Raw genomic sequence first — 11,205 nt, 5'->3', positions numbered from 1 at the left:
CCACCTCAATCTGGCCTCTCTGACTTTATCTCCAAAACATCTAACGTGGGTTGTCCCTCTGATAAACTCATTCTTAATCCTATCCATCCTTGTCACTCCCAAAGAGAACCTCAACATCTTCAGCTCTGCTACCTCCAACTCTGCCTCCTGTCTTTTCTTCAGCGCCACTGTCTCTAAGCCGTAGAGCATCGCTGGTCTCACCACTGTCCTGTACACCTTTCCTGAGCAAAAATATATTAAGTTTAAAAAAACTAAATTATAGAAATATTATTTACATGTAATAAAAAAGTTGATGACCAAATTTCGAAAGTCCAAAAAAAAAAAAAAAATAAAATATATATATATTTTTTTTTATTTATTTATTATAAATATAGTTATTTATTCATTTAGAAAAAAGCTGATCTGTAAATTGGAGTTTCCTGCTAATATCTTTGTAGAAAGCAATGGAAATCAGGACCACGATCTAATCTATGGAAAAGGTGCAGCAACAGTCTTATATTTTTTGTTACCTTAAACGGTCACTTCATAAATGTGGAGACGATGCACGAAAGGGTGATTTGTATGTTCACTAATAACAAAATGACACAATATTATGATACAATCACCTGCAATTTTTGTTAACATTTGTTTTTTTTACTTCATATAATTTACCTGTAAAACTAAAGAAATAAAAGAAAAAGAAAAGGAGAAAGTCACTGCAAAACAGAATGTAGCACAAAAATCATTTAATCACAATTATCTTATTTGTAAAAAGCTGGAAAACTAAATTGCTATTGAGACCCAATTAATTGTGCGCGCTCTTTTAGAAAATAAAACAAACTGAAATATTGTTGATATTAAAAAATTAAGGAATTAAATTAAGAAGTTGATGACCACATTTTTTTGTAACTAAATATATTTTTTTAATTGTCTTAAAATACATGCAGCAAATTTTCTGAGATATGTTTATTTATTTATTTTAATAAAAAAGCTAATCTCTAAATTGGAGTCTCTTAAAAATATATTTCTAGAAAGCAATGGGAATCAGGTCCATGATCTGATCTATGGGAAAGACACAGAAACAGCAACGGTCTTAAATTTTCCTTACCTTAGACTGACAGTCCATGAAGAAGACAAAAGTGTGACTGTGATACAATTACCTGCATTACAATAAACAATTGAATAAGAGACAAAAAATTGTTTCATATATTTTTTTTCCTTGGGTCTATATCCACGACAAAACAAACCATGAGGCTTCTTCATGATAAATTTAGAATTTATTATAACAAAAAAAGAAAAAAAAAGAAAAAAGAAAAAAAAAGGGAACATTTTGTGTGGTGTGAATACAGATAATCTTTACTGGTCATGCTGGTGACAACAGAATAATGAGCTGTTTGTGTGTGTGTGTGTGTGTGTGTGTGTGTGTGTGTGTGTTTGTGTGTAAGTGTGTGTATGTGTAACCAGTTAACAGTGAGAACAAGACCGAGCAGTTGATTGTTGAAGAGTCATTCATTTGCGTACTGAATACCTTTGTGTATTTTCGTGTGCAAGGAAGGAATAAGCTTATTACAGCCACACACAGTTCCTTTAAAAAGCATCTGTATACAATATTTCTTATTTACAGTAATTGGAACAGAACACAAAAACAAAACAAAAAAAACAAAACAAAAAAAAAATCACCATTTCTCGCAGAGAAGATTAGTACAAAAAAAGTGACTAGGTCACCATAAAAGAGTAAGCAACTCCTAGGAGTTAGTCTTTTTCCATTTCTACTAAATTTCTAGTTTTACAGGCACGAAGCCTCGATTTAGTGAAGAAATACAGTCTTACGTAAGTGCCCTATCTACAACAGATAAGCGTGGTATAACCGGTGTGCACTACACATCACCTTCTCGAACAAAACGATTCTGCGCTTTGCCTCTTGGGTTTATTTTTCCTCATTTCTTGTAAAAGTCTTTTGCAGTGTTTCCTCATATAAAAAAGATATGGTAAAAAGAAAAACAAAAAAGGAAAAAGAAACAAATCCACAATTCTGTCAAGTGGTAATGCGTTATAACTTCGCAAGACTAGTGTTGAACTCTTTTTTTTTTTAAAACGAAAAATAAACACTAAACAGTCAGTAGGTCAGTAGTCGGCTGATCTGAGCTCTTAAAGGGGTGGGGCAGCACAGTAGTGTGCAAGTCGGGTGCTGGAGTCTCTTAAAGGGATACTCTGACGTGCTGTTGGTCGGCTCACGGGGAGGAAATATAAAAAAAAAAAGGGCTTCCTATGGGTTTGGACTGCAGGAAACACGGATCTGTGCATTGCTGTGGATGAGGTGTGACAACAAGGACGATGGCGATGGTGCTGAACATTGTGTGTAGGCGTGTTGTGGCTAAGATGGATCTTGGATGAAGTCGATGGAGAGCTGCCATGTCTAGAGGTCTAGAGATTATTTTCACGATTTAGTGCGACGTTTATCTGATCTACAAGCATCAGGTTTACTTCCTGTTAGCTTGTCAATAGCATGAAATCATTGCCTCTGTAGTAGTGTTAAACATTTATTGTTACTTTTTTGTTTTTGAACATCTCGGTCACAATATTAAAGTTTCTGTAACCGTTTAGTTGTCAGACGAAGAATAATTAATCAGTAACTTGAGTCAGAATAGTGGCATCATCAGCCTATTCATTATTATTATTATTATTATTATTATTATTAATTAAACCCACTCAATCAACATTTGGCTATGAATTAACTTACTTAGGCCACAAGATCGATTTCATTGTTGCATGTTCCTATATAATCCTGAAGGTGGTGCGCTCTAAACTATTCCCACAGCACAGCATCCAACGTGGTAGGAGCAAATTATTTCCCGAGTTTGTTTTGTATTGTAACAAAATCTGAAAGTTTAATATTAAATCGAGACATTTAAAAAAACGTGATTTTGACAGAATCGCAATACAATTCGAATCTTGGTCCCTGGTGATTCCCCCATCCCCGAGCTATTTGTATTTTTTAAATGAGTAGGAGAGAAATTAGTTGACTAAGACTTTTGTGTCCACAGGAAGTAAGATACCCAAGAACTTCTTTGGACTGGGTCACTTCATGGATACACAAATTCTCAAATAAATAATTGACTGGAGGCAACAAATTACCCTTCCACAACGTTACCTCATGGATGCAAGTTCACACAAAATTTTTGGCCACGCAACTAATAATTGTCTCCTGGACTTGTGGCCTAAATAAAGTCGGCTGGGGAAAATTGAAAGGAAACTTTCAAACCGTTTACTCATTATATACAAAACAAACTCGAAATATTATGAATACATACAGAGGCAATGATACTGTTGACAGGAACTAACCTGAAATAAACAGATGTGTTGTTCATGTAGCAGATAAACGTCATGCTAGAGGGCAAGTAGTTCATACAACCAATTTGCCTAATTTTCCAATTATTTGTTTTCTCAAATACTTAAAGTATACTCTGGCAAATACAACTGGGTTTTCCAGTCTCAGTCCTAGGAAAATACCTTAACAGTGCTAATGTTTTCTCAAATAACACCTGGCTCAGCTAATCTGCTAACACTCACACACACTCTGTGCAATCAGCAGGGAAAACACTGAACTGTTCAGTGCAAGAGGCTCTCCGAGCCTGGGATAGGAACACCATGCTGTGCTATCACAGCGGCGTGTCGTAGTAATCAGCGGGCTGCTCGCTCTTATTGGGCTTCTGCTGCTCCTGCTGATGCTGTTTCATTATCTCCTTCACTTCCTCCTCTAGCTCGGGTGGAATGATGAGCTGGTCGTCAGGGTCAGGCATCGCCGGGGCTGTGAAATACCCGCCGGACTTCTTAGACGGGGCATCGGCTGCCACTTCGATCAGGTTGTGGCTCGTCTCGTGGGGAGCCACTGAGCCGTTGCCTCTCCTGCGAGACAGGGTTTTGCTCCCTGCTTCGGCTGTTGCGTTGTTGCCTAGTTTCTCGCATTGCCTGCCTTCTTTCTCAGGCTCATTAGTGAGCGGGATCGTTTCTGCTTCCAGGGGTACCACGTCGTCTGGAATTTCGGGGGTGCTTGGAGGAGGAGGCGGTGGAGGTGCCAGGAGGCGCAAGCAATGGACGTCAGCTTCCACTTCAAGACGGCTGCCATTGGAAAAGACGCCGGCAATGGGCTCTTCATCCTCGCTGTCCAGGCCGTTATCGGACAGAGCACTGGAGAAAGTAGCACTTGACAGCTGACGCTGAAAGGAGCTGGAATTACCGGCCGTGATGGCAGATAAAGTCGGTGTCGGGTGAAGAGAGCAGCAGGAGAGCAGACGTGGGTTTGGGTTTGGATTTGCAGGTTGGTGAAGATGCAGGTGTGCCTCCTGGAGCAGGATCGGAGGTTCGTCTGAGGAAGCGGTGGACCCGACTTCCGAGCTCATCTCCGAGGCGCTGACCTCGGAGCTGATCTCGCTGCAAGAGGAGGGTGGCACGCCAGCTGAGGGCGGATAGAGGCCCGCGCCGGGACCAGGACTGGGAGGTGGCTGTGGGGTAGAGTGGAGGCCACTAGAGGATGAACAGCAGCAGCAGCAGCAGCAATCCTCAGTCACGCTTAGCTGCACCACCACGGCACTCAGGCTTTCGGTGCAACCGTACGCTTGAGCAAGAGTGCACAGTTTTTTGGCAGCGGCGAGAGGATCTGGAACCTTGCGCACAGCCTCGACAGCCTCAGCAGGCTCCAATGCCTCAAACAGGCCACGGCTGCCCAAGATGAAGAACTCATCCCGTGGTGTAAGTGGGAGTGTGTGCACGTACGGTCGCGGCAGCACAGCCGGGTACAGGAAGGAGTAGCCCATGATCCGTGTGGAGTCAGTCACGCCGTTTACTTTGTTATCCTGGTAACGGAAAGGAAGCGTGTGTCACGTCTAGCTTGCGTATCATTTCTCAAGATATAAAATAATTATGACTAGCCAATTCAATAAAAGGTAAAAATATGATTTAAAGGCTTTATTCACTAAAGTACGGTCAATTAAAAAATTCTTTAGTACGGTGGCAATAAAGAAGTTTATAGGAAAGTCCTCTCACTCGTAGCTACCAACTTGCTAGCAAGTTTTAAGCTGAGATGCTAGCTTGTACATCAGCCACTGTAAAGTAATAGTAGTTTACCTCACTGATGTTTACAGTTCAAGTGTTTGTTGTAGTTTACCTAAGTGAAGTTTACAGTTTAAATGTTAGTTGTAGTTAACCTCACTGAGGTTTACATATAAAGTCTTGGTTGTAGTTTAGCCTACTGACATAGTAGTAGTTTACCTCACTGATGTTTACAGGTAGTGCTAGTTTCCGAGATTTACACATAAAGCGCTAGTTGTAGTTTACTACATTACATTCTTGGCTGCAGTTTACCTCACTGGTGTTTATAGGTAGTGTTAGTGGTAGTTTACCTCATTGAGGTTTACAGATAAATTATTGGCGGTAGTTTATCTCACTGGCATTTATATGTAGTGTTAGTTGTAGTTTACCTCACTGAGGTGTACTCATAAATAATTGGCTGTAGTTTACCTCACTGGCGTTTGTAGGTACTGTAGTGTTGACTGCAGTTTACCTCACTGAGGTTTACTGATAAATTGGTAGTAATTTACCTCACTGGCATTTATAGGTAGCATTGGTTGTAGTTTATCTCATTGAGGTTTATAGATAAATTGTTGGTGGTAATTTACCTCACTGGCATTTATAGGTAATGTTGGTTGTAGTTTACCTCATTGAGGTTTATAGATAAATTGTTGGTGGTAATTTACCTCACTGGCATTTATAGGTAATGTTGATTGTAGTTTACCTCATTGAGGTTTATAGATAAATTGTTGGTGGTAATTTACCTTACTGGCATTTATAGGTAGTTAGTTGTAGCTACCTCATTGAGCTTTACAGATACATTGTTGGTGGTAGTTTACTTCACTGGCATTTATAGGTAATGTTGGTTGTAGTTTACCTCATTGAGCTTTACAGATACATTGTTGGTGGTAATTTACCTTACTGGCATTTATAGGTAGTTAGTTGTAGCTACCTCATTGAGCTTTACAGATACATTGTTGGTGGTAGTTTACTTCACTGGCATTTATAGGTAATGTTGGTTGTAGTTTACCTCATTGAGCTTTACAGATACATTGTTGGTGGTAGTTTACCTCACTGGCATTTATAGGTAGTGTTAGTTGTAGTTTACCTCATTGAGGTTTATAGATAAAATGTTGGTGGTAATTTACCTCACTGGCATTTATAGGTAGTTAGTTGTAGTTTACCTCATTGAGCTTTACAGATACATTGTTGGTGGTAGTTTACCTCACTGGCATTTATAGGTAGTGTTGGTTGTAGTTTACCTCATTGAGGTTTATTGATAAATTGGTGGCGGTAGTTTACTTCACTGGCATTTATAGGTAATGCTGGTTGGAGTTTACCTCATTGAGGTTTACTGGTAAATTGTTGGTGGTAATTTACCTCACTGGCATTTATAGGTAGTTAGTTGTACTTTACCTCATTGAGCTTTACAGATAAATTGTTGGTGGTAGTTTACCTCACTGGCATTTATAGGTAGTGTTGGTTGTAGTTTACCTCACTGAGGTTTACTGGTAAATTGGTGGTGGTAGTTTACCTCGGTAATGTTTAGAAGTAGTGTTGGTTGTAGTTCACCTCACTAAGGTTGACTGATAAATTATTGCTTGTACTTTACCTCGGTGATGATGGCTTTGTGTTGCCGTATGCGGTTGTACTCCTCCTCCAGACCGATGTTGTGCAGCAGCGACAGTGGCAGGGCTTTACCATCGCGACACAACACTGCCTGACACTTCCCCACGTTGGCCGCGGTGAGCGTGAAGCAGCCCGCTGGGTCGGTGGGGTCATGCCTGATGTGACACAGAACAGCTGAACCGCCCAACTTTTGCCCAGCTGTGCCCAGCTTCCTGTGTGGACAGGAAGTGAGGGGGATTTTAAAGGTTGGTGATTTATGTGGTACATTTCACAATGTAAAATTAGCACTGGCTGTGTGAGCATAGATTTTGGCTGCCTAAATGGGTCTAGGCATTATGAAACACTCTTGGCATCATGACTTTAAAGGGGAACACAGCAAGCACTAACGTTAAGTAAAGCTGCTATCTTTAATATTTTTTTTTGGAGTACATTTTATAAAACAGCAAGGGGTCTGCGAATAATTCTGCACCAGTCTGATTGGAACTGGGGACCACCCGTTGCCACCCTCACACATTATCAATAAAAGAACATATGTCCGAGTAAACTGAGAACAGATTATGCTTGCTTATATGTATTCAAATCTGTTCGGTTCACAAAAGATCCTGACGCTTAAATTCATCAGGCTGTGTTTACCTTTGCATGACGAGGAAGGTGTTGGTCATGTAATCCTCCTCGCTTTTGGTTCTGTGCAGCTCCTCGGCCAGGATGTCGTTCATGGTGCACTGCAGGAGGTACGGCACCTCGACGTTCCTGTCTCCGTCAAACACACCGTACAGTGCTTCTCTACTGCCGCAGAAACTGCTCACTGACAGGGCTGCCACGCACAGTCTGAACAAACACACACAGAGTTCAAGACATGAAAAAAATAAGGTTCATACAGGTACATACGAATTTCACTAGAAAAGCATAAATATAAACACACGCTAGTAGACCATATTAAGTAGTGCATAAGTACAAAAATGAGGTGTTTCTTAGCACTGCTAATAATAAATGCTGACGCTTCGGGATGCCGTACTACGCGGTGAACATCCAGCTGTGCTAGCCAGATGTTCTGAGAGTCTGTAACAGATCTACTAAAAGTACCAGCGTTTGCATCACGCTGCGTGTTTAAGTGGTACGTACTTGTTCTTCACTCCAGACGCCTCGGTGTAGCCGTGACTCCAGACAGCCGGCCCACTTGCAGCCTCATTGGCTGAGAATGAAGCAGGGGGCGGGTCGATTCGGAAACAACGGATGTTGCTACAGGAATAACGGTGCTCATGAGTCAAGCGGGTTATACTTTATATACACATGACTAATGTAGCGCATATGAGGACATGCGGTGAGTGACTTACTTGAGCTGTTCCAGAGTCTTGTGGTCGAGGTTGAGGCGCGGGTTTCCAGTCAGGTCTAACTCCTGCAGTTTAGGAGGCAGGTTCTCAGGTAGTGTGATCTCCACTAACTCGTTACAGCTCAGATCTACACACTGAGGAGAGGACGAGAGCGGAGCGGAGGGGGGCGAGTTAAATTACACACACACACTAAACATCTGACTTGCAATCATAAGGACCTTTTGTGGGACCTCTGATGATAATTCAGTCATAAGGACCTCTGATGATAATTCAGTTATGCTATGTTTATACCTAAACCTAATACTGCATTGTGGGTACCAGACAGACGTCCTTACAATGTAAATGCTACAAGACGAGTGTTTTGTTTAATTTTTACATTTAGTCCCCGACCTATGAACATCTGAGTTACAAATTTCCGCAGGTACGAACAGACCACAGTTCTACTTCCGGGTTCAATCACAGAAGTAGCTTACGTGTGTTGTACAAAAAAAAAAATCACTACACTGCAGTGCACCAGATACCAATATTTAAAATTATATACAATATTTTTAGCATGTAAGCAAATGTATAAAATGTCAGATATATTATATGTGCGTGTGTGTGTGCAGGAGAAATGAGTCAGCCTCACTGGTTTCAATGAATCAGTCCGGGAGCATGATGATAGAAAATGTCTGTCCTGTAAAGCTGTCTAGATTGTGAATAATCCTAATTTCTAAAAAAAAAAAATCCTCAACAAGACAGACTTCTCAGTCCAATACAGTGAAAAACAGCTCTGTGTCAAGCTGCTTTGCGACAATGTCAATTATACAAATAAAATTGAATTATGAACGATTTTAGTTCCGGGAGTTCGTTGTTCGTAAGTTGGATTTGTTCTTAAGTCCGTCAAAGTGATTCTCGTGTGCTTTGGACACAAACCTCAGATGCCAGTTTATCTCAGAGATGTTTTCCACTGCATTGGACTGTGAACTCTGTTTTGTTGAGGGGACTACCCCTATAAACTAACAGTTTTTTGAAAGTTAGCCTCCTTCCTTGGCCATACACAGTGCATAATTATGAACAACCACCACGCCTGGTTGTAGCATGTTACTATTAGCACCAGCGAAGCCGCTCATAATCGGCTAGTAAAACAGATATTTCCATCCTCAGATTCTTGACTGACTGCAGCGGTAGTATTTCACTCTGCTGATTAGTTCAGCACTAAAGTTTTAACATAGCAGTCTTGGCCTGGTCACTGTAAAAGCCCTAATTGCTTACACTAGGTGTGTGTACATGTGCGTATGAGAGCGTGTATGTGTATGCTAACCTTCATATCCATGAGCTGCATGACCTCGGGGAATACCTCGATGGTGTTAGAGTGAGCGATGAGTGTGTGCATGCGCCTGCAGTTCAGAATGGTGGTGGGCACGGCCTTCAGCCTGTTCCCACTCAGGTCCACTTCCTCCAGCTCCTCCAGCTTCGCCATTTTACTGCAGGCATGTGGATAAAGTAAGTGTGTGCATCAGGGATGTGCGGAACATTCAGCCTTTATATTACACAGAAACGTGTGTGATAGTCTTGCTCACTACATACTGTACATATGACCTCATCATACGAATTTAATCCCTTCCAGAGGCGAGTTCTTAAAATGAAATCTTGTATTGCAAAACGTACTTCACCATAGGAAATCATGTAAACGCGGATAATCCGTTTCAGCCACCCGAAAACATTACCAATTTCCAACACTTTAACCTTTTTTGCATCCTAAAACAATCAAAACGTTTGGAAAACAAATGTAAATGAAATAAAATATGAAATAAACAGACGTTAAACCTCCCTAGTGTTGGGGCACGTTACTCTTTAAAGTAACTAATTACATTACAAAATTACTGTAATTAAAAAGTAATCAGTTACATTACAGCGTTACTTTCTGTCAAAACAAAAGTTGTTTTAGTAATTATTCTACCATCCTCGGTGAAGTTTGTCCCATAATCTGTTAACTACTAATACCCGTATTTCACCTACGAGGCTTCGCGCGGTGGCCGTACACTAACGGATTGGGAATGGCTGCTGTCTGGTTTACGGATTACATAAATTGTCTGAATAACGGATTACGTTTTTGAAAAAATAACTAAATAAGTGTACTGAGTACTTAAATGGCGGACCTAACGCGTAAACAATAATCCAAGTACTCTTAACATCAAAAAAGTAATCCGAGCACTCTAACCTCACAACACTGAACCTTAATTTACGATTCCGTCTGGCACCGGCTGCTTTTAAAAATTAAACTCAAAGTTGATCCCTTTTCTTCTTGCTGCCGTTCTTGATAACATTCTTGAGACCCCTGGTGTCACCTCTTCAATAAATCTTGCACAAAATGGCATAAAAAAAAGGAAACTCGCTTCTCTTGGCTTTCAGGCGACAAGTTTTGATCAGCTCCGGGACGTACATACAACTTAGCTGGCGCTCGGTTCGGATGCTTGTTTGCTGAAACACAAATTTCTTCAAAATTTTTGTTAGAAAATTTGTGAGGCGGGGCATTCGTACGCAGAGGGTACCGCAGTATAAAAATGTAAAGGAAAAGTTACCCGTGTAAGGTGTGCGTTTCTGTGTCTGTGTAAGTGAGCTACCTAGCAGGGAAGGTCTGCAGATGATTGTAGGCCATGTGCAGGACTCTCAGGTGTGTGTGTCCGGTGAGCAGAGGCACACACTTGTCGGTCAGGTGGTTGTTAGTCAGGTAGAGCTCCTGCAGGATGCTGTTGCTCTCGTCCGATAGGCTGGAGGGCGGCAGACTCTCGAGCTTATTGGCCGAGGCGTTTAGGCACCTTAAACTGAACAAAACAGGACGATAGAAAAAAAAAAAATCCTTATACAAGCCCACAGTGTGTTTGTGATGGTTTCTTCTTTGTACCGGATGTGAGGAAACCGTTACAGGTGTGTAAATATTTACTAAAAGTCTGTGTTCGTGTGTGTGAGATACCTGCTGGATTTAAGGAAGAGGTTACACGGCAGCTCGACCAGCTGGTTGTGTTGAACGTCTAAAACCTCCACCGCGGGCTTCTCCACTCGCTCGGGCAGACGCTGCAGACGGTTATGGCCTGCCAGGATCTTTCTCAGGCTGCTGCTGCAAAACAGCCTGTGTGTGTGTGTGAGAGAGAGAGAGAGAGAGAGAGAGAGAGAGAGAGACAGGGTCAGCGTAACCTTTTAAAAACTAATTTCCTAC

At 41.3% G+C, this 11,205-nt stretch overlaps 1 protein-coding gene across 1 annotated transcript in view; it reads right to left on the bottom strand.

Moving 5' to 3' along the window:
- Positions 1–1,305: 1,305 nt before the first annotated feature.
- The window catches only part of phlpp1 (PH domain and leucine rich repeat protein phosphatase 1), a 55,036-nt gene continuing 45,136 nt past the window's right edge, over positions 1,306–11,205 (bottom strand). Inside the window, exons 10-17 of the mRNA XM_053493686.1 lie at positions 10,963–11,118; positions 10,613–10,813; positions 9,310–9,472; positions 8,010–8,140; positions 7,798–7,914; positions 7,309–7,503; positions 6,659–6,887; positions 1,306–4,832 (exon numbers count right to left, since the gene is read on the bottom strand). Coding sequence (XP_053349661.1) covers positions 3,639–4,832; positions 6,659–6,887; positions 7,309–7,503; positions 7,798–7,914; positions 8,010–8,140; positions 9,310–9,472; positions 10,613–10,813; positions 10,963–11,118 — 2,386 coding nt within the window. The 3' untranslated portion in view covers positions 1,306–3,638. The remainder of the gene's footprint in view (positions 4,833–6,658; positions 6,888–7,308; positions 7,504–7,797; positions 7,915–8,009; positions 8,141–9,309; positions 9,473–10,612; positions 10,814–10,962; positions 11,119–11,205) is intronic.

The sequence above is a fragment of the Clarias gariepinus genome, chromosome 1 (genome assembly GCF_024256425.1).
Source record: "Clarias gariepinus isolate MV-2021 ecotype Netherlands chromosome 1, CGAR_prim_01v2, whole genome shotgun sequence".
Taxonomy (NCBI): Eukaryota; Metazoa; Chordata; class Actinopteri; order Siluriformes; family Clariidae; genus Clarias; species Clarias gariepinus.
This window is presented reverse-complemented; position numbering and strand designations above follow the sequence as displayed.